General features: G+C 36.7%; 1 protein-coding gene across 3 annotated transcripts in view; it reads left to right on the forward strand.

Moving 5' to 3' along the window:
• Positions 1-23,420, forward strand: part of TTC8 (tetratricopeptide repeat domain 8) — a 51,385-nt gene that overhangs the window by 17,262 nt on the left and 10,703 nt on the right. For 2 of the 3 annotated variants that reach the window (XM_004376656.1, XM_004376657.1), the window contains 7 exons: positions 424-487; positions 592-751; positions 975-1,064; positions 3,745-3,789; positions 8,562-8,647; positions 10,727-10,814; positions 15,382-15,492. In XM_004376656.1, the coding sequence (XP_004376713.1) occupies positions 424-487; positions 592-751; positions 975-1,064; positions 3,745-3,789; positions 8,562-8,647; positions 10,727-10,814; positions 15,382-15,492 (644 nt within the window). The remainder of the gene's footprint in view (positions 1-423; positions 488-591; positions 752-974; positions 1,065-3,744; positions 3,790-8,561; positions 8,648-10,726; positions 10,815-15,381; positions 15,493-23,420) is intronic. The other variant, XM_004376658.1, reaches the window with a different exon arrangement.

The raw sequence follows: 23,420 nt of genomic DNA on the forward strand, positions 1-23,420 counted from the left end.
ATGTGGTGAAAAAGAGGTGAAATTGTTCACTACAGATTAGTAAGTAAGCACAAGTAAGTCCATGCATACCTTGCTTACTGGTTAATCTGCTCCTGAAACATACTTTTGAGCTTTGAAGCGCACTAGTCTGGAGTCTGAATCCCAGCCCTACTAACAGATTGACTCGTTTACTTAACTCTCAGAACCTGTGTAAAATGGGTTAATACCACCAACTTTACAGACACGTGAGGATTAAATATGATAGCATAAGTAACATGTTAGGTAATAAATACTAGTCTCAAACACATTTTCTTAAAATATATTTCTTGATAGTAGTGTCTTTTTCACCAGGAGAGCACAATTCTGATCATTGTATTAGCTGACAGTTTTTAGAGATTAATCAATAAATAATATATAAGTTGAGTTTGCCACCTCATCTTGTAGGCCCTGGAACATCTTTGAAACTCCCTGGAACTAATCAGACAGGAGGGCCTAGTCAAGCTGTCAGGTATGTACTTTTATTTCATACCTTCTGCCTCTAAATATGGACCAGACTATATGAGAACCTTTACTTTATGATCTTTGTATTAAAACAGTTGACAATCTTTACAGGCCAGTCACTCAAGCTGGAAGACCCATTACAGGTTTCCTTAGGCCCAGCACACAAAGTGGAAGGCCAGGCACTATGGAACAGGCCATCAGAACACCCAGAACTGCCTACACAGCTCGTCCTATTACTAGCTCATCCGGGAGATTTGTCAGACTGGGAACAGTAAGTTCTGTCCGCTTTGCTGTAGCTTTGTATTATCAAAGTAACTTTATGTCATGTTACCATTTTTCACTATTCTTATAGTGGAGAATTATATGGAAATGTTTAGAAGGTGATACTTTTTATTTATTTTGCCTTTATAATTTTTATGCACATTAAACTTAATTTATGTTTTTCTAGAGAAAGTTTCAAATTTCATGTTCTATTATTTCCTTCCTCCACTTAGGCCTCCATGCTTACAAATCCTGATGGACCTTTTATAAATTTATCTAGACTGAATTTAACGAAATATGCCCAGAAACCTAAATTGGCAAAGGTATGTACTTAAAATGGTTTTAAATTATGAAGTAATATGAGAATTATGATGATAATAACATTGCAGGAAATATATAAAAATTTGTGAAGGAAAGCCCATGTCTTCATTGAAATGGAAATGTTTAACCACTCTAATATGTAAAATTTCCATTAGTCTTGAGTTAAGAAAAGTCAACCAGAAATAAAATATATATACTATTATTATAGGAAATTCTTTTTCCCCTGATAACAGTCATTTATAACAAAGAAAGCAGGTATGTAGAATTATCTGCCTGGAATGAAAATCTTAGGAGATCATCTGTGTGTGTATATGTGTGTGTGTGTGTGTGTGTGTGTGTGTTTCAGCTTGGACTATTCTCAGAAGAATAATTGTCTGTCCTTGTAGACCTTTAGGACTGTCAAAAGGAAGATTAAAAAATGTGTACTTCTAATTAGTTAGTTAATCAGGCATCTCAGTAAAGATTACTCATGCCAGACAGTGACAAGCCAACTACATTAGTAATTCTGACTACTCAAAGGTGAAATGCTCCTTTAAGTGAATAAGAGAGAGCGAGAATATGACCTTTCCAGTATTAAAAAAAACAAAAACAAAACTTGAGGGTGAGCTTGGAATAGCTCAGAGACAGGAGTGCCTTGGGGCACTTGTCTCAGGAAACTGGTTTAAGCCTGCCCTGGTTTTTAGCTAGAATCTATATGAACTCTGTGCATGAGTGCTGAGCTCATTCCTAATCTCAGTTCTAATGGTGTTTATCATATTTACTAAATACCAAACACTAGGGAAAATAGAAAGGGACACTAGCTATATAAACTTGAAGTTTAAATCAGAAAAAGAAATGCCAGTTGGTAGGCTGGCATTCTGTGTGTTTATCCTGTAATAATGCTGATGCAGTTTTTCTTAACTTCTTATTTGACAGCAGTCCAGTCGATTTCATTTAACAGAATTGTAAAGCTATACTGTCTTCCCTTTATGACGCTAGAGTATTAAAAGAAATTCTGATAGGAACTATCCAGTCCCCCTTCCCACCCCCAAAGACTATTTACTTGAGATGGTTGCCTGACTAGTTGATACCATTGCTGTTTTTTAACCAGGGAGTGCCGTGAATGGAGGCATTTCTCTCAATTAAGATGCTTCCAGGACAGACCTTGTCTATGTTACTTACCAGATTTAGAGTAGACTAGATTTTGGGCTTTTTTAGTGTGTTGTAGAGGTAATGCCAGGTTTTTGTAGCTTTGGTTCTCAACTTGCCTCGACTCATCAGAAAGACTCATTTCTAGTATTGACATATTTCTGGAGGTGTCTTTGGTGACTCCCTGACACTGTCTTGGATGTTGTGACATCCCTTTCATGGCAATGGTGGTACTGACTGCGCTCTTCAATTTTTTTTTTTTTTTTTTTGTAACAGAACAGATGGAGGGTTAGATATAGTCTTCTAAAGAATGGCCTGGTCTCGATACCTTTTTTTTGGGAGGGGGGGATTGCTTCCGTTAATAGCCTTCATACCTTCCGGGACAATAGCCTTCTGGAAAGTGTAAAATAATGGTTTTATGGACCTAGTACCACCAAGAGTTAATCCAGTAAATACTTATTTACCTGGACTACTGTAGTTGGGGAGCCCTGGTGGCACACTGGTTAGGAGCTGAGCTCCTAACCAAAAAGATAGGCGGTTCAAATTCACCAGCCACTCCTTGGAAACCCTATGGGGCAGTTCTACTCCATCTTATAGGGTCACTGTGAGTCAGAATTGACTTGATGGCAACGGGTTTTGGTTTGGTACAGTAGTTGGGTGAAATTTTAAAGTAGTGGTTCTCAACGCTGGCTACGCATTAGAATCACCTGGGGGATTTAAAAAAACATCCTGGGGTAGGCGGCTCAACGCCTGAGATTCTGATTTAATTGGTCTGGTATGGGCCCCCCAGGTGATTCCAGCGTGCAGTCAGGGCTGAGAACCCCTGTGCTGAAGAAGTCCGAATACCCTGAGTCAGAGTTACTGTAAATACCATGTAAGGAGAAATTGCTTTAAAAATTAAGCAAAATAACACCCCACATTACACTTAAACTCTAATCCCAGAAGGAACTTCCGGATTTTCCCATGTCTAAATTGTCATTATTAATATCAGAATCACTGTATAATATGTGTAAGCCAAACCAAACCTCTTTGCCATCAAGTCTATTCCAGCTCACAGCGATGCTATAAGACAGAGTAGAACTGTCCCATAGGGTTTCCAAGGAGCGGCTGGTGGATTTGAACCGCTGACCTTTTGGTTAGCAGCCGACTCTTAACCACTGTGTCAATAATATATGTAGACAGTATAAAAAGTTGGCTGAACCTGTTAGGAATATGACAATCTTGAAGTTAGTCTTTAAGAAAGAAAAATAAACTTTTCATATGTTTGTTTCTAATAAAATGGCATGTGTAATGTGAAAATAATGTTCAATTATTTGAGCTTTCCAATTTGTATTCTGTAAAAACAGGAGTCAGCTGTAAATAACTGTATTTTTAAATGGATGATTGTAACAAATGATGGATAGACTCTTCAGTTATAAATATGAGATACTTTAGAGTATCCTATTATTTTGGTTCAATCTTGCTCAAAATAGCCTTTGAGTTTTGATATAGCCATAGAGTGCTTTTATTAAAATCAAATCTAATGTATTTTTTGCTTTTTTTTTCTCTTCATAGGCATTGTTTGAGTATATCTTTCATCATGAAAATGATGTTAAGACTGTAAGTTTTGAATTCATGCTACTCTTTTATTGTAATTTTTTTCTGACTTGGATGTTTAAATTCTGAAATATTCTATCTTCCATCTTATAAACAGATGGAATTATTAAAGATTGAAGAATTACTAATACTTCCAAATCCACTGTCAGTTTCAGTAGGAACGTTAGTATAAATATCAAAGTGATAAGAACTATGCATGGTCCATAGAGTATAGAGATCTCCTTTAAAGGGCCAGATACAGAAAATTGAGAATACTGCATAGCATCTTTGTGTTAGAAAGTTTGTTTTTTATGCTAATAGTTAGCATTGCTGAGCCATTTTTTTCTTTAGTTTATGTACTATATTATAAGTTTACGAATCCATGTATTTCTGGCTTCTTAGCAGCACCTCCCATACCCCTTAGCATTTTATGATGGAAAACTTCAAACATATAAAAGTGGAGAGAATCGTTATAATGAGCCCATATCACTCATCACCCAGCTCAACAATAATCATCCCCATTTATAAATTTTATATTTTCATTGTTGGGAACGTCAAAGACTCTTAATACCCTAGAAACAAGCAATGTTGGGTACCAATTTTTTAACTGTTTTTTCAAACAGATATTTATACTTCATTAACCAACACTGTTGAGAAAATTTGTTTAAGGGCTTTCTTTTACACATTTGATAAGTGAAGAATTAAAAAAATTGAAACTAGTGAATGGTGGAATATTTCACAGATTTTGTTGGACTTATGTGATGCTTTCACAAAGGAAAAATATTAGAGATTCATATATGGAATCTCTGAATAGTAAGCAGAAACAGAACCAAAAAATAAAGGGAGAAATATTTGCATCAAGCATGACTTAAAAATATTACAGTTGACTTAAAGAAATTACTGTTTATCATATATTAAAAGCTTCTCTGAATTTGCTAGAAAAATTATTATGAAAATAAAAATGACTCAAATATAAGCAATTTACATTAGATAAATGCCAGTAAACAAGCACTTAGAGATGCATTTTTTTTACTAACAACAAAAATTAAAAAATAAAGAAACTATGGATCCACAACTTTACATTTATGAAATTAAAAAAAAAGTGCTGTGGGAGAATGCAGTAAATTGTTACAGTCATGTATTACAGGTGATTTAGTGAATGACACAACAGTTTTGGAAATCAATAGGATTTCCAAAGATATTTTATTCACTTTGTTCCAGTAATTTAGCTTTTCAGGAAATTTCAGTAAAAAGTAATGTGCTATGTTTGCAAAGATGTTCATTTTAGTGTTAGATGCAGTAGCAAAAACACCGGGAAAACAACCTAAATGTTCAGCCATAGAGGATGAATTTAGTTAATTATGATAATTAGCGTGATGGAATTTTATGCAGCCATTAAAAATCACAATGATTAAAAGCTAGGGAGAAACATGAAAACTGTTTATTGTATAATGTTAAGCCAAAACAGTATACAATTTAGTATATTTAATATAATTGTGTAATTATATTATTATAATTATATAATATAATTGGTGCCCTGCTGGCACAGTGATCAAGAGCAGTGGCTACTAACCAAAAGGTCAGCAGTTCGAATCCACCAGCCACTCCTTGGAAATCCTATGGGGCAGTTCTGCTCTGTCCTATAGGGTGGCTATGAGTTGGAATGGACTCAACGGCAGCGGGTTTGGTTTGTTGGTTTTTTATAACAATAGTGAAGGGATGCCTGTTTTTAAACTTTAGTGATTGGAGCACTAGTACTTAGGAAATTTATTAGGACTGTCAGCTGAACATATTCACAAACATTATGTTGTCTAGATACTTACAGACTTTATTATAAACGTACAGCTTTCTTCTGACATTCTAGGCCTTTAAAGCCGAGAAAACCCCGTGGCACAGTTCTACTCTGTCACACGGGGGTCACTATGAGTCAAAGTCAACAGCACCTAACAACAACAAGGCCTTTATTAATATCTGGATATTGGTTTGATTAAACTATTCACAGATCTTTAAATGTAAGTGTGTAGTAATTTAAAAAATTGGAAAAGACTTCTGCGAGCCTTTGAAAATTAAAAAATGTTCATAGCCTTTAATTATGAAACTTATTACTATCACAGTTCTTTTGGTTCTTAAGTTATTTTCAATGTAAATCACAAACGAAAAGTAGAATTAATTCAACCAACAATTCTTGAGTGCGTTTAGTGAGCACAGCACCATACCAGAGTAACAGAGATGTATAAGAAGGATTGTGAGTCCTCAGGGAGCTTAGTGTCCATTTGAAATTGTCACAAATGTTTTTATTTGTCCTCAGTTTAATCTCAGTTTTCATATGAAGAATGATCATTAAAATGTAATTTTTACTTTTCTTCTTTATTTATGATTCATATAAATATAAATTTCCTTTATTGGTTGAGTACAAATGTATGACTTTTTTTCAGGACCATCTCTGAAAGCAATATCAGCCTGTAATAAGCATTAAATCTAACCTCAGAAAGTTAGAATATGTAAAAAAATGTACAGTTACACCTTTTTCAGAACAATAGCAGGTCTGTTTACATTAAAAATGAGCGTGAATAAAATATATTTGCTGCAAAGGGCTTTGTAAAGATTAACTTAAAATTAATATGTTCAGATATTTACAACGTAGTCCTGAACTGGGTTGATGGAAAATAGATTTCCCTAGTATTTTCCAAAGATCATGCTAATTGAAGTTATACTTTTTACTTCCTTTTTGCTTTCATTTTTACTTCTGGCTGGGGAAAAAATAAGTGTATGAAAGTAGTGTGTTGCTTGTTTTGAATTTCTGTAGCTTTCAAGTAGAGATGTTGATTTTTCAAGTCCATGAGAGTCTCAGCTTGGTGACATCATCCCTTCATAAATAGCTTGCATATTTAGAGGTCTCTGCTGGAGCAAAAGAAAATGGGGAACACAAGGAAAAGTAATTGATTTTACAGTAGGAGATGCAAGGAGGAACTCTCCTGGTATTCATTTCAGAAAAGAGTTAATATTAAGAAGTAGACAATGATATCAATGCATTTTGAGATAATAGAACAGAAAATCTAAGAGGTACTTTAACTGAGTTGTTGGATATCATGATTATATTAACATTGAAAAAATAGACATTTTTCCAACTTGGAGAGAAAAAATAAGTGTTATTAAAAAATCAGAGTCCTCTTTTAACTAATAACCCAAGCCTTTATTCTCCAAATCTTTAGATGAGCTTCAAAATTGTGTAAAGATTGATTTGCTTTCCTCTCTGTAAAAACAGTTTCCATTTCTTCTGTATAAAATTCTAATTCCCGTTTAGTGATCTCTTGTCTGATCTTGAGTTGTTGTTGTTTATCTGTTGTTGTTAGTTGTCTTCAAGTCGATTCCAAGTTGTGGCAACTCTATGTGTGCAGAGTATAACTGCTCCATAACGTTTTATTTTTTTCTTTATGGTTGTTGAAAACACACATAGCAAAACATACACTAGCTTAACAATTTCTTCAAGTACAATTCAGTGACATTGATTATATTCTTCAAGTTGCGCAACCAGGCTGTGACCTTTTGGAAGCAGATCGCCAGACCTGCCTTCCGAGGTGCCTCTGTGTGGGTTCAACCGACCAGCCTTTCTGCTAGTGGTCAAGCACCATTTGTGCCACCCAGGGACTCCTTGAATAAACACTGTAAGGAATAAACTAGAATATATTAGGGAAATGAGATAAACAGATATAAAATAGGAAAGCAATTAAGATCTTTTTCAGTCCGAAGCAAAAGAAAGTCTGACCCTGAGAATTACCGCAACAGAAGGTAATGTCAGAGTAATGGAATGATGGGTGTTGGCGATGACAGTTACTCAATCACCCTAACTCCTTTCACTCTTCTGTGTGATGCCATTTTTGAAAAAAATTTTTTTTTTAATTTGTTCACTTGATCTTTCTCTATTTTACTACATTGGTCTTTAAAGTGGGGCCTGCAGTTGGCCTGGCCAACACAACAAAGACTTGACTACAGTAGTCCCCCCTTATCTACAGTTCCACTTGCCACAGTTTCAGTTACCCACGGTCAACCACGGTCTGAAAATACTAAATGGAAAATTCTAGAAATAAACAATTCATAAGTTTTAAATTGCACAGCATTCTGAGTAGCGTGATGAAGTCTTGCACCTTCCTGCTCCGTCCTGCCTGGGACATGAAACATCCCTTTGTCCAGCATAGCCACGCTGTATACACTACCCACCCGTTAGTCACTTAGTAGTTGTCTCCGTTATCAGATTGACCACCGTGGTACAGTGCTTATTTTACACTTATTTTACTTAGTAATTGTTCTGTTTTATTATTAGTTATTGTTGTTAATCTCTTACTGTGCCTAATTTATAAATTAAACTTTATCATAGGTGTGTATGTATAGGAAAAAACATAGTATATATAGGGTTTGGTACTATCCTTGGTTTCAGGCATTCACTAGGGGTCTTGGAACATATCCCCCACGAATGAGCGGGGACTACTCTACCTCCAAGTTTGTAGGCATTTTGAGTCATTAGATAGTAAATAAAGTGGATGGGGTAAAAAATAATGGATTTGTAATTATCAGTTTTATGCCTTCTCTTTAATCAATGTTGATATCTCATCTGCTGTCAGCCCTCTGGTCTGGAACTGATTAGGGAAAATTGGTGGGGCCATCTGGAAACATGAGCAACCCAAGTTTCTGTTCGATATATAATGCATGTTTTGACTGATGCTAATTATATGGTTTATTTTATTTATTGTTTCTAACTAGAAAAGAAAATTCTAATCTAAAATGAATTCTTTTCAAAGGCTTTGGATTTGGCGGCCCTTTCCACAGAGCATTCTCAGTACAAGGACTGGTGGTGGAAAGTGCAGATTGGAAAATGTTACTACAGGTAAAATAAAATTCTGATGATTTTTGGAGGGCTTAGAAGTGGCAACGTATTTTAGAGTTTCCAGTCTCTCTTTCTCTCTTTTAATAGATTTCCTCATGAAGAAATGAAAATTGTGTTTTTGGTTAATTTGAGTAAGGATTTACCTAACAATCACATAGTAGCAGTTAAAACTGATAACTCTTTAGAGCTGGGAGGAGGAAACTTTGAGGCCATCAGGTCAACAGCCTTTTTCAGATGAGGAAGCTGAGGCCCGAGAGGCTGTGATTTGCATAAGTGTTAATAACAGACCTGGGACTAGAACGAAGGATGTTGATCCCAGTGAAGTCCTCTCAGCCCGCAAGTCTTGTATATACACTGATGCTGCACATCTGTAGAGTGCTTTAGAGTTAAGAGGTGGCTTGTCTATACATTACATTATCACTTAAATCTCACAGCACCTCTGAGGTAGTTACTATCATTAGCTCTTCTTAAGGATGAGAAAAATTAAACCTCAGAAAGATAAAGTGACCTTCCAAATTGGTATAACTAGTAGTGGCAGAGCAAGAATTTGAGCTCAGCATTCTGACTCCAATTCTCTTATTATTTCCATAGTTTCATATTATTTCCCTAGGACCTGAAGATTCTAACATTAATTCACCTAATGTTTAACATTTTTGGTAGTACTAGAAGAAGTTATATCTTGAGGATGTAGTAATAAAAAAAAAATATGACCCATCCTTCCTTTACTTTGTCTTCCAGGTATCTCAGTAACTCTGGTTGCTATTTTGTTTGTATTTAAAATTTTATTTTTCAATCTCCATTGTTTAAAAAAATCGATTTCTGTTTTCACATTCTTGTTTTATATATATTTTTAAATTTTAATCCCTTTTAAATCACTTTTGGAAGGAGATAAGTTATTAGAAAAAAATATACAAACTGTCCTGTATAATTAGCATTCACGGAATTCAGTGACCAAGCGTTAGCCAAGTGCTTATGACTTGCATGCTTAGTTGAAGTTATATGTATAAATGTGCTGTTTTCCAGAATTTTAGAGCTCTTTCCTAACATTTTATACTCTGTGAATTTGTGAGACTTCTACCACATCATGCATCTTCTAACTTTAGGCAGGTCTTTTGGGGTCACCTTTAATCCCAAGTCTTCCAGCAACCATTTGGGTATCAGCTACACCAGTGCTTGAGGCTTAGGTTATGAAGAAAGATCAGAACTATTCTTTCAAGGCTTTTAATGAAAGTAGCACAATGGAACATATTTATATTGTTCTGATGCTATTTTATAGAATAAAAGCATTATCACAAAGCACCTAAGTAGCTCTTAGGTGGCTAGGAATGAGTAGCTACGAGGAAGCCCAACAGGTCTAGTAAGACCAGGCTGAACGAAAGCTGTGTTTGCTTTAATGACTGATTTAGCACTAGCAAAATGTTCGCTGAGCAGAAGAGATGGGAGCTGACATCAGGACAATCATATTTAGACAAGGAGCAAATCTCAGATGCGTAGGTTAGGACAATCAGTATCAGACACCAAATCAGGAACAGAAAAAAGGATTTCTAGAATAATAAGATGATGTAACTATATTAGTCAAATGGCAATTTCACTTATATCAGAATAATTTAAGGATAGCTTTAAAAAGTAGGCTTTGTCTCAGAGTGGAAGATGGTATCAAAGAAATGTCATCCTTCTGTTCTCTCAGGAAAGTAGAGACTCTTTAAGCATTTATTCAGGTCATTTGCTTTATGTCCAGCTGATCATAAGCTCTTTAGGTGGTGAACTGGTGTGACCTGGCTTACTGGCAGTTATTACTCCTGCTGTGACTAGGCTCCAGACAGACTGTTTACATGCCATTTAGAGGTTATGTAGGCAGTGAATATGGGAGATAGGCAGCTTTTTCCTAAACTAGATAAACATGTATATTAACTATATATGTGTACGACAGTACCTTCGTTTGTACATGCTTGCTCTTATAGATGGGGTTTGTCTGTATTCATATCCTTAGGGATGTGAATTTATTCAGGCTATGAATAAATGCTGTAGTATTTATTTTTAAGTTGAATGTCTAATTTTTTTTTTAATGGTTATTCTTAGGTTAGGAATGTATCGTGAAGCTGAAAAACAGTTTAAATCAGCCCTGAAGCAGCAGGAAATGGTAGATACATTTCTCTACTTGGCAAAAGTAAGTAAATATTCTTAATATGAGTGACATTTGTCTTCTCAGAATAAAAGTCTAAATTCTGGCCAATGCTGGGGGAGAGATGCCAATTTCTTCAGAATATTTGGAAAGTTAATATGCTCAGATTTGACTTATTTTTTTTATAGCAAGGGGAAAAGTGAGAACATGGAGGATAGTTATGTCAAGAGAAATGGATTGTCATGAAAAATGAGAAGACCTCTTTGAAAGATTGCCTGTTAGGACAGAAGGAAATGCCACAGAGTCACCACCCCTATAGGTAACAGGCCCCAGGTAGGCCCTCTTTTCTACCAGACTTGTCTCCCACCTGAGCAGGCTGTCTAAGAACAGGGACAGTTTTTGTGTAAGTCCTTGATTTTTCTGCTCTGCCATAATAATGAAAACAGTATTTCCCCTTTATGGAGCACCTACTCAGCATGAGGCATTGTATCAGGCCCATTCTGTATGCAGTTAATTTAACCCTCACCCAACCCTGCAAAGTAGGTTTTATCATTTTCTTTGTACATGGAAGGAAAATGAGGCTAAGAGAGCTTAAATGAGTTTTTCAAGGTCATCTATCTACTAAGAGTTAGCAAACTTAGGTCTTTGTGACTCTGGAGTCTGTTCACTGCCCCATGGTGCCCCACACTGCTATACCAGAAGTGAAGGAGCTGCCTAGAATTTTCACTGCTAGTATCCAGTCACTTCTTGACCCTCACCAAGGCTACTTTTAAAGAAAATGATTTGTTGAAGTGGTGCTTATGACATCATCTGGCTGTATCTTTAAGAGATTTTTAAATTTAAAAAGTGTGGCAAAGGAGGTTCAAAAGAAGGTGAGATATGAAAGGAAGTGCCACTAGTTCCTAAAAATGGTAATAAAAATTCATATACTGAAAAAAACAAAATGAAATTTATGCTCTAAATTTACTGTCAGAGTCTTAGTATGTTATGTTTACAGTGATTGCCAGAACTATCAGAAACTATATGGTATTTAAATTTATCTTCTGTGCATTATATATTAAACTTAAAAAAAACCCAGTTGCTATTGAGTCAATTCTGACTCATGGTGACCTCAGAAGAAAGGCCTGGCAATCTACTTCTGAAGAACCAGCCATTGAAAACCGTATGGAGCACAGTTCTACTCTGACACACATGGTGTCGCCATATTAAATTTAAATTCTTTAAAGTTTCAAAACATTAGTTACTAGACTTTTCTGAAAGAGAAAGCCTCAGGTCACACTATTTGACTATCATCTTCATTGACAATCCCTGGCCACATATGCCAGGAAGTGTGGTTGAAAAAAAAATTAACGCTTTTTATTTTAATTATTGTTAAATACGTGGTTTGACTTATTTCTCCATAAATTGATTTATTAAAATCCATTCATTGCCTATAAAAGATAAAATTTACTTGTATCCTTTAATACAGAATATGAAGAAATGCCCCCACGTGTCTGTCAGTTTGTTGTACTGTGGGGGCTTGTGTGTTACTGTGATGCTGGAAGCTATGCCACTGGTACCCAACTACCAGCAGGGTCACCCATGGTGGACAGGTTTCAGCAGAGCTTCCAGACTAAGATAGACTAGGAAGAACGACTTGGTGGTCTACTTCTGAAAAAAACTAGCTAGTGAAAACCTTACAAGTATCAACGGAATATTGTCTAATATAGTGCTGGAAGATGAGCCCCTCAGGCTGGAAGGCATTCAAAATACGGCTGGGAAAGAGCCGCCTCTTCAAAGTAGAGTTGACCTTAATGATGTGGATGGTGTCAAGCTTTTGGAACCTTCATTTGCTTATGCGCATGACTCAAACTGAGAAGAAACAGCTGCAAACATCTGTTAATAATCGTAACGTGGAATGTATGAAGTATGAATCTAGGAAAATTGGAAATCATCAGAATGAAATGGAACGCATAAACATCGATATCCTAAGCATTAGTGAACTGAAATGGACTGGTGTTGGCCATTTTGAATCAGACAATCATATGGTCTACTATTCTGGGAATGACAAATTGAAGAGGAATAGAGTCAACATTCATCGTCAAAAAGAACATTTCAAGATCTGTCTTGAAGTACAGTGCTGTCAGTGATAGGATAATATCCATACGCCTACAAGGAAGACCAGTTAATATGACTATTATTCAGATTTATGCACCAACCACTAAGGCCAAAGATGAAGAAATTGAGTGTTTTTACCAGCTTCTGCAGTCTGAAATTGATCAAACATGCAATCAAGATGTGTTGATAATTACTGGCGATTGGAATGAGAAAGTTGGGAACAAAAAAGAAGGATTGGTGGTTGAAAAATACGGCCTTGGTGATAGAAATGACGCTGGAGATCGTATGATAGAATTTTGCAAGACCAACAACTTCTTCATTGAAAATACCTTTTTTCAACAACATAAACGGTGACTATACATGTGGACCTCACCAGATGGAATACACAGGAATCAAATCAACTACATTGGTGGAAAGAGACGCTAGAAAAGCTCAATATCAGTCAGAACAAGGGCAGGGGCCGACTATGGAACAGACCATCAATTGCTCATATGCAAGTTCAAGTTGAAGTGGAAGAAAATTAGAACAAGTCCGCAAGAGCCAAAGCATGACCTTGAGTATATCACACCTGAATTTAGATACCATCTCAAGAATAGATTTGACACATTGAACATTAATGACTGAAGACCAGATGCACTGTGGAATGACATCAAGGACATCATACATGAAGAAAGCAAGAGGTCATTAAAAAGACAGGAAAGAAAAAAGACCAAAATGGATGTCAGAAGAGACTCTGAAACTTGCTCTTGAACATCTAGCAGCTAAAGCAAAAGGAAGAAATGATGAAGTAAAAGAGCTGAACAAAATATTTCAAAAGGCAGCTCAAGAAGACAAAGTAAAGTATTATAATGACATGTGCAAAGACCTGGGGAAAACCAAAAGGGAAGAACATGTTCAGCATTTCTTGAGCTGAAATAACTGAAGAAAAAATACAAGCCTTGAGTTGCAATATTGAAGGATTCTACAGGGAAAATACTAAATGATGCAGGAAGCATCAAAAGAAGATGGAAGTAATACACAGAGTTACTGTACCAAAAACAATTGGTCGATGTTCAGCCATTTCAGGAGGTAGCATATGATCAGGAACTGATGGTACTGAAGGAAGAGGTCCAAGCTGCGCTGAAAGTACTGGCGAAAAACAAGGCTTCAGGAGTTGATGGAATACCAGTTGAGATGTTTCAATAAATGGATGCAGCGCTGGAAGTGCTCACTTGTCTATGCTAAGAAATTTGGAAGACAGCTACCTGGCCAACTGGCTGGAAGAGATCCATATTTATACCTATTCCAAAGAAAGGTGATCCAACTGAATGCAGAAATTATTGAACAATATCATTAATATCACATGCAAGTAAAATTTTGCTGAAGATCATTCATCTCAGAGAATAGCTTCACCATATATCCATCCACCAAAGCCAGAAATCTCAGTCACATCTAATCAGACATTAAGTCCTATTGATTTTACCTCTTATATCTCTGAAAACCACTTGTCCCATTATTGCCTTATTTTGAGCCATTTTCATCTTTTGCAACCACAGCAGCCTTCCACTGATTTCTTTTTATTGCCTTTTCCTCTCCACTCTCTCCTACACATACACAGAATTTTCTTTTTAAACACAAATTGAACAATCAATGTTTCAACTGTTTAAATAGCAAGTTTATCAAGATATAACTCACCATAAAATTGACGCTTATAAAGTGTACAATTCAGTGGTTTTTAGTATATTCACAGAATTGTACAACTGTCAACACAGATTCAATTTTTAATACACAAAATGAACCTCCACTGCCGTCCCATCACCTGTGGTATGAAGTTTGAACACTTTAGGTTTCACCAGCCCAAGCCTATCTTTCTGTCCTCTCCTGGCATGAAACTCAGGGACGCACACACATAACAGTAGTAACAGTAGCTGATGTTTGTGTCATTGAACCTTCAAGTGGTGGTTGTGAGGATTTTTTCCATTTCCTAGATGAGGAAAATGAGGCACAGAGAAGAAAAGTAACTTACTCAACCCCATACAGCTGGTCAGTGTTGGTGCTGGGATTCTGACTCAGGCAGTCTGTTTTAGACTTTTTTGTCCACCTTGAAAATGCCCTTCTCTGACTACTCTCTAACCCAACAGGTAGAACTGTGGATTCTCTAACCTCTTTCAGAGCATTCATCACTCTGTATTGGAATCATGTGTTTATAAGACTCATTCTTCTACTGGGACAACTGTAAGAGAAGGAACCTTGTCTTAATCACTTGTGTGTTTCCAGAGCCTTGTCATATACGTGTTGCTTAGTAAGCCCACAATAAGCATTTGTTGAATTAATAAATGAATGATGTTCCATATTCAACATGTGGAGACAAAATTATAACCTCATGGTTGGAAATTTGCTCTTGCACATTTCTGAAATTTTTGTACTATAATTATCTAGGAGATAATTTGTTACTAACAACTGTCATTATAAACTTGTTATAACAAACACTGTTATTTTAAGAACTAATGCTTTATTAATTGTATGTTGGTTTTAGGTTTACATCTCGTTGGATCAGCCTGTGACTGCTTTGAATCTTTTCAAACAAGGTTTAGATAAGTTTCCAGGAGAAGTAACCCTACTTTGTGGAATTGCCAGGATCTATGAGGTAAAGTACTTATTATTCAAAAAGTTGTAGGGTTGAGGATATGCGCTGCTTCAGAAAGCTCATAATCCCACAGGGTCATAGCAAGGAGGCAGATAATTTATGAAGTTGTGATTGTTGGCTTGTAGATTACTGTTTGAGTAAGAGACTTTAATATATGTATTTTATAAAATTTAGTTTTTATTACAAAATATTTCAAACATACGGAAGACTACAGAGAATGGTATGAGATAGGGATTTAAATGATCCCCCTCCTCCGCATATGGATTGCTGGTTGTTTCAGCACATTTATTGATCCTTTTCTCATGGTCTGTCATGTCAAATATCAATTTTCCATATATGCTGGATATGTTTTGGGGCCTTCTGTTCTGTTCTGTTGGTCTGTTTGTCTCTCCTCGTATCAATATTGCATCATCTTAATTACTATAGCTTTATAATACTTAAAATATGATAGGTTTCCTTGTCCATCTTCCGCAGGAGAGTCATGGATATTTTTGGTCTTTTGTTTGTTCTTATAAATTTTGGAGTCATGTCAAATTCCATGAAAAACCCCATTGAGATACCTTCCCTGCTGCCTAATTACTATAACTTTACAATAATTCCTGATTTCAGGTTGGGCAAATCCTACCATCTTGTTCTTCTTTTTCAAAGCTGGTTATTCTGCCCCTTTGCTCTTCCACATTGATGTTAGAATTGACCTAACATGAACCATAGAAATACCTGCAGGCATACTGATTGGAATTGCATTAAATGCATGAATGATGGGAGAGAGCTGCCTTTCTTCCTGTTCTTAATCATGATATAACTCTATTTACTTACGTTTTCTTTTTGTCCTTCAGTAAATATTTTGCAATCATATCCATAAAGATGTTGTATTGGGGGTTCCCAGGACCACCATCAGGTTTGGTGATTGGCTAGAAGGACTCACAGGACTCAGCATATAGTTGTACTCAGAGCTAAGATTTATTATAGTGAAAGGGTACAAAGAAAACTCTGTAAAGGGAAAAGGCCCATGGGACAAAGTCTGGAGGAAACCAGACTCAGGCTTTTAAAAGAGTTCTCTCCTAGCGAAGTCACACCAAAACCAAAAAAACAAAAAAGCCTGTTGCTGTTGAGTCAATTCCAACTCGTAGCGACCCTATAGGGCAGAGTAGAACTGCCCTATAGGGTTTCCAAGGAGCTGGCTGGTGGACTTGAACTGCTGACCTTTTGGTTAGCGGCCGAGTTCTTAACCACTGCACCACCAGGGCTCCTGGTGGAGTCACATGGGGCACGCTTAATCCCACCAGCAACGAGCTGTGATAACATGCATGAAATGTTGTTTGCCAAGGAAGCTCATTAGAGACTCGATGCCTGAGGTTATTACTGGGGGCTGTTCACATAGGCACCTTCTGCCTAGCATATACCCAAATTCCAGACTCCCAGAAGGAAGTAGGTGTTAAGCCTAAACCTCATTGTTTGTACAAACAGTTTAGGTACAGTGAGCCACTCTTATCATTTGGGGAAAGTTTTATATCAATGTAGAGAACTAGCCAAATTCCCAGACCCCGGCCAAGGGCCAGTGTTGCAGTCAGGCCTTTCTAAGAACAGCAGTCTCAAGCCTGCTGTGTCAACTCTTCTGCACAGATGTGTTCCTAGGTATAACTATGAATAGAATCTTTTTTTTTTTTCTTTTTTCAAGTTGATTGTTTCTGGTTATTTCTGCACTAATTTTTTAAAAGTTGATTTGATACCAGCAACCTAGATAAATACTCTTTTTAAATTTCGATAGCTTATCTATAGATTCTCTCTAATTTTCTAAGTAAATAATCATCATCTGCAAATACAACTTCATTCTCTTCACTGTGATTATTTTACCCTGTTGTTTTTTGTATCTTATTATTTAGGACTTCCAATACATTATTGAACAGCAATATCTCCACCGTGTTTTAAATTCCTTAAAAATGCTAGGTATAATTTTCTTAAAATTATTTTGTTAAAGAAAAGAGTGGGAAGTATTAATACTGGATGATAATGTGTGGCTGATTTTTATTTTCTTCTTTATGTGTTCTGTATTTTCCAGATCTTCTATGATCATGTATTACTTTTTAAATAAAAAATCAGTAAATATTTTGAAGTTGTCTAGAAAATTGTCTAAAGGTTCCCCTTTAGAAATATAATTTTGATAAATGTATAAACAGAAGTATGTCTATCAGTATCTCTCTATTTTTTGTGACCCTAAATTGAACATAAGCAAAGCTTTGACCATGAAGCTTAGAAAGGAAATTAAATAGAGTGAATTTTGAAGCCAGTGGAATTCATGCATAGTGATGACTGTCAGAGCTCTTTGACCTTCAGCCTGTGCCTCTGCACATTTCAGTCCTTCTGCCCTGTCTCTGCTCAGGCAGGAAGTGCTGCAGCAGGAGCTGAAGAACTGTCTGCATCTTTGAGGTGTGGTTACTGGCCAGGAGAACTCCTTGCTAGCCTCTGTTATAGTCACTGTTGCTATGAATGGGATAGGAAGTGGCTCTGGAGCAGATTCTTTTATCAACTACCCTCCTGCTTTTCCCTGCTCTGGGTTGGGCCAGGAGATTGAGGAACATATCCTTTTGTAAGTGTACACAAAAACAAAACCAAACCCCTTGCCATCGAGTCAATTCCGACTCATAGTGACCCTATAGAACTGTCCCATAGGGTTTCCAAGGAGCAGCTGGTGGATTCGAACTGCTGACCTTTTGGTTAAGAGCTACAGCCATAGCTCTTAACCACTACACCACCAGGGTTTCCAAGTGTACACAGGAAGGCTTTATAAAAGAAGTAGAATTTGAGTGTGGCCTTGAAGGAAGAAAAAAGTGGAGAAGAAAGCATCCCCATTATGGGGACGAGTATGTCATGGCCCAAATAGGGTGATCAAGGACAAAGTACAGACTTGAAAGAGTTGAATGTGGTACTTCTCCTTGAATTTACATAGTTAATTCTCCACTTGCCAAAGTTTACCTTACCAAGTCAGATTTCTAGTGTATTCTTTTTCTTTTTATGTGACAATGGACTTAGAGTTAATTAGTAAAGTTTGTTTCTCAGTGTTGCAGCCTACGCTTCACATGCCTTTAAGGATTTGTGTTATGTACATCATGCTTTTCTCTGGAGGCGTTCTCTTCCTTTATTTATTGCTTTCGTCTTGGTATTTTATCTTTTAAATGTTTCCTATTTTACCATGAACATTATTGTGCTGCCTGTTGTTTGTTGCTTGTTTTGTATAGAAACTTGTTTAAAATGATTTATGCTGGCTAAATTTCTTTGACTGTAGTTTTTATTTTTCTTGAGACACTTCTTTTATCCTTTGGGAAGAGAGGTCTTTATTTGAGCTGTTCTTTGCTACAAGGGGTTTGAAATTAGTAACCTTACGCTAGGAAATATTATTCTAGTGGTTCTCGAACTTTACAGTGTATAGAAAGTGTCTTGAAGTTTGTCAGAAGAACAACCCATACTCTACCTACCAGAAGTTCTGGAAGGTGGAGCCAAGCCATTAGTATTTTTAAAAAATTCCCTAGGTGATTTGGATGCATAACAATATTTGAGAAGCACTGCAACATTCACTTCCTTAAGTTATTTTGCAATTTATTTTTATAGAGTAAAAATCTAATTATAGTCAGTACTTTGTGAATTGGTTCAAAACTAACAACTGTAAAAATGACTTCAATGATACCAAGTTTATTCGTATACTTGAAGTGATACTTATATACTTGAAAATATTATTTTAAATCCACATTAATAATTCTGGAGCTACTATAATTTAAACAATTCTGATACAGGAACAGATTAAAGGACCAAAATAGACTCCACATGTGGTCATACATATGAAAATTTAGAGTATGATAAAGGTTGCCTGTTAAACCGATTGGATTAAAAAAAAAATTATTCCTGCAAAAGACCTCTTTAAAATCTTAAAAAGCAAAGATGTCACTTTGATGACTAAGGTGCACCTGACCCAAGCCATGGTCTTTTCAGTCGCCTCGTGTACATGTGGAAGCTAAACAATGAAAAAGGAAGAATAAGAAGAATAGACACATTTGAATTATGGTGTTGATAAAGAATACTGAATATACCATGGACTGCGAGAAGAATGAACAAATCTATCTTGGAAGAAGTACAGCCAGAATACTCCTTAGAAGTGAGGATGACAAGACTTCGTCTCAGTCCCTGGAGAAGGAGATCATGCTTGGTAAAGTGGAGGGTCAGCAGAAAAGTGGAAGGCCCTCAGTGAGATGAATTGACGCTGTGGCTGCAACAATGGGCTCAAACATAGCAATGATTGTGAGGATGGTGCAGGACTGGGCAACGTTTAGTTCTGTTATACGTGGGATCACTATGAGTCAGAGCAGACTCGATGACACCTAACAACAACAACAAAGTATAAATAACATAAACTTTGCTGTTTTAATAGTTTTTAAGTCTGCAATTCAGTGCCATTAATTACACTCACAGCGTTGTAAAACTGTCACCACTGTTTATTTCCAGAACTTCTTCATCACCTTAGACAGGCGGGGAGAATGGGGAGTTATTGCTGTTTGGGGTGATGGAAAAGTTTTGGAGCTGGGAGGAGGGAGGGGAGGCACGAGCTAGGTGGAGCCGGAGTGTGGGGCGCCCTGTGAGTTCCAGACTGGGGTTAAATATCCCGGATGCGGCGCCGCTTCTCTCTCTGTGCAACCTGGACGAGCTATGTGCGGTGCGGGTGTGCAAATCGGTGGGTTGCTAATGCACAAAACAGTTGGATAGTAGATTTTTTACTATTGTTGTAAATGTGAAATGAGGGATTATGAGATAGTGAGGAGTAGGTATATTAGATTGTTTAATAAATAGATAAAAAGTCAGGCTGGCTGATTTCTTTCACTAAAAGAATCTGTTACTGCCAGATGACTCAGAGAATTAAATAAAATCATGAAAGTTCCAGAAGAAGCATAGATGAATTATTTGTATAAACTTAGAGTGGGGAAGACCTTCCTAAGCATGACACAAAGTCAGAAATCCATGATGGAAAAGACTGATGAATTGGAGTACATAAAAGTTAAACTGTTCTATGCAGGATAGGTACCCTGGTGGTGCAGTGGTTAAGAGTTCGGCTGCTAACCAAAAGGTCAGCAGTTTGCATCCACCAATGACTCCTTGAAAAACCTGTGGGGCAGTTCTGCTCTGTCCTACAGGGTCACTATGAGTCAGAATCCACTTGATGGCGAAGGGTTTGGTCTTTTTGCATGCAAGGACATGATACATGAAGAAGCAAGAGGTTGTTAAAAAAAATAGGAAAGAAAGAAAAGACCAAAATGGATGTCAGAAGAGAGTCTGAAACTTGCTCTTGCACATTGAATAGCTAAAGCAGACGGAAGAAATGATGCAGTAAAAGAGCTGAACAGAAGATTCAAAGGGCAGCTTGAGAAGACAGAGTATTATAATGAAATGTGCAAAGACTTGCAGTTAGAAAACCAGAAGGGAAGAACATGATTAGCATTTCTCAAGCAGAAAAAACAGAAGAAAAAATTCAAGATGTGAGTTGCAGTGTTGAAGGATTCTATGGGCAAAATACTGAACAATGCAGGAAACATCAAAAGAAGATGGAAGGAATACACAGAATCTCTGCACCAGAAAGAACTGGTCAACATTCAACCATTTCAGGAGGTAGCATATGATCAAGAACCGATGGTACTGAAGGAAGAGATCTAAGCTGCACTGAAGGCCTTGGCGAGAAACAGGGTTCCAGGAGTTGACGGAATACCAACTGAGATGTTTCAACAAAACAGATGCAGCACTGGAAGTGCTCACTCATCTATGTGGAGAAACTTGGAAGACAGCTACCTGGCCAACTGACTGAAGAGATCCATATTTGCGCCCATTCCAAAGAAAGGTGATCCAACTGAATGTGGAAATTGTCAAACAGTATCACATACAAATAAAATTTTGCTGAAGATCATTAAAAAATAGTTGCAGCAGTACATCGACAGGGAACTGCAAGAAATTCAAGCCGGATTCAGAAGAGGACATGGAATAAGGGATATCACTGCTGATGTCAGACGGATCATGGCTGAAAGCAGAGAATACCAGAAAGTTGTTTGCCTGTGTTTTATTGATGATACAAAGTCATTCAACTGTGTGGATCATAACAAACTATGGATAACATTGTGAAGAATAGAAATTCCAGAACATTTAATTGTGCTCCTGAGGAACCTGTACTTAGACCAAGAAGCAGTCATTCAAACAGAACAAGGCAGTATTGTGTGGTTTAAAGTTAAGAAAAGTGTGCGGCAGGGTTTTATCCTTTCACCATATTATTCAATCTGTATGCTGAGCAAATAATCTGGGAAGCTGGACTATACGAAGAATGGGGCATCAGGATTGAAGGAAGACTCATGAACAACCTGCTATATTCAGATGACACAATCTTGCTTGCTGAGAGTGAAGAAGACTTGAAGCACTTACTGATGAAGATCAAAGAGTACAGCCTTCAGTACGGATTACACTTCAACATAAACCAAAAATCCTCACAACTGGACCAATAAGCAACATCATGATAAATGGAGAAAAGATTGAAGTCATCAAGGATTCCATTTTACTTGGATCCACAATCAACACCAATGGAACAAGCAATCAAGAAATCAAACGATGCATTGCATTGGGCAAATCTGCTTCAAAAGACCTCTTTAAGTGTTAAAAAGCAAAGGTGTCACTTTAAGGACTAAGATGCGCCTGATGTTTTCCGTTGCCTTATATGCGTGTGAAAGCTGGGCAGCGAATAAGGAAGACCAAGGAAGAATTGATGCCTTTGAGTTATGGGGTTGGCGAAAAATTTACAATATACCATGGACTACAAGAAGAATGAACTAATCTGTCTGGGAAGAAGTATAACCAGAATGTTCCTGAGAAGCAAGGATGGAGAGACTTTGTCTCACATACTTTGGACATGTTATCAGGAGGGATCAGACTCTGGAAAAGGACATCAGTAGAGGGTCAGCGAAAAAGAGGAAGACCGTCAACGAGATGGGTTGATACAGTGGCTGCAACAATGGGCTGAAGCATAACAATGATTATGAAGATGGCACAGGACAGGGCAGTGTTTCGTTCTGTTGTACATAGGGTCACTATCAGTTGGAAGTGACTCGATGGCACTTAACAATAACAATAACAACAAGATAGACCATTGGATTTTAATGTATGAAAAACTCAGTGATATATCAGATTTCAGAATCACATTGCAACTGATCTTTAAGAAATGACCTCTTCTTAGTTTTAGGGTAGCGCTAAAGAACAATATCTACAATTATCTGAAAAGGCCATTAAAATACTCCTCCCTTTTCCAACTATATATCTGTGTGAGAGATAGATACTGTATTGTCTCTATGATACAAAATCTTACAATTGATTGAATACAGAAGCAAATATGAGACGTCATTTGTCTTCTATGAAGCCAGACATTGAAGAATTTCTCAAAAATGTAATGCAAGCCACATTTCCCACTATTAATTATTATTTTTTGTTAAGTATAGTTATTTTTTAATAAGAATGTTATTTATGTTAACATGCAATAGGTTTATTGCATGTTATTTGTTACTTTTTTTAGGATTAATTAATAAATATTTAAAATATTAAATAAAAATTAAAAAGCTTTATTTTCTAACCTGGTAAATACCAATAGATATATCCTATATAAAGAAAACTTCTTTGGAGTCCTCAGCAGTTTTTAAAGAGTTTAAAGGGATTTCGAGAACAAAAGGTTTGAGAACCACTGCTATAGTGGAAGTCCCCCCACAAGGAAACAGAAGGTTAAAGAAAATGTTTGAGAGTCATTTAATTCTTGCTTATTACTTTTGTAATATCCAAAACCGCTAGATTTTGTATTAAGAAAAAGTATGTCTTGGTCTCAAGGAAATTAATCATATTTCATAGATTCTGAAAACATACTT

Source organism: Trichechus manatus, unplaced genomic scaffold (assembly GCF_000243295.1).
Source record: "Trichechus manatus latirostris isolate Lorelei unplaced genomic scaffold, TriManLat1.0 scaffold00045, whole genome shotgun sequence".
In the NCBI taxonomy this organism is placed as follows: Eukaryota; Metazoa; Chordata; class Mammalia; order Sirenia; family Trichechidae; genus Trichechus; species Trichechus manatus.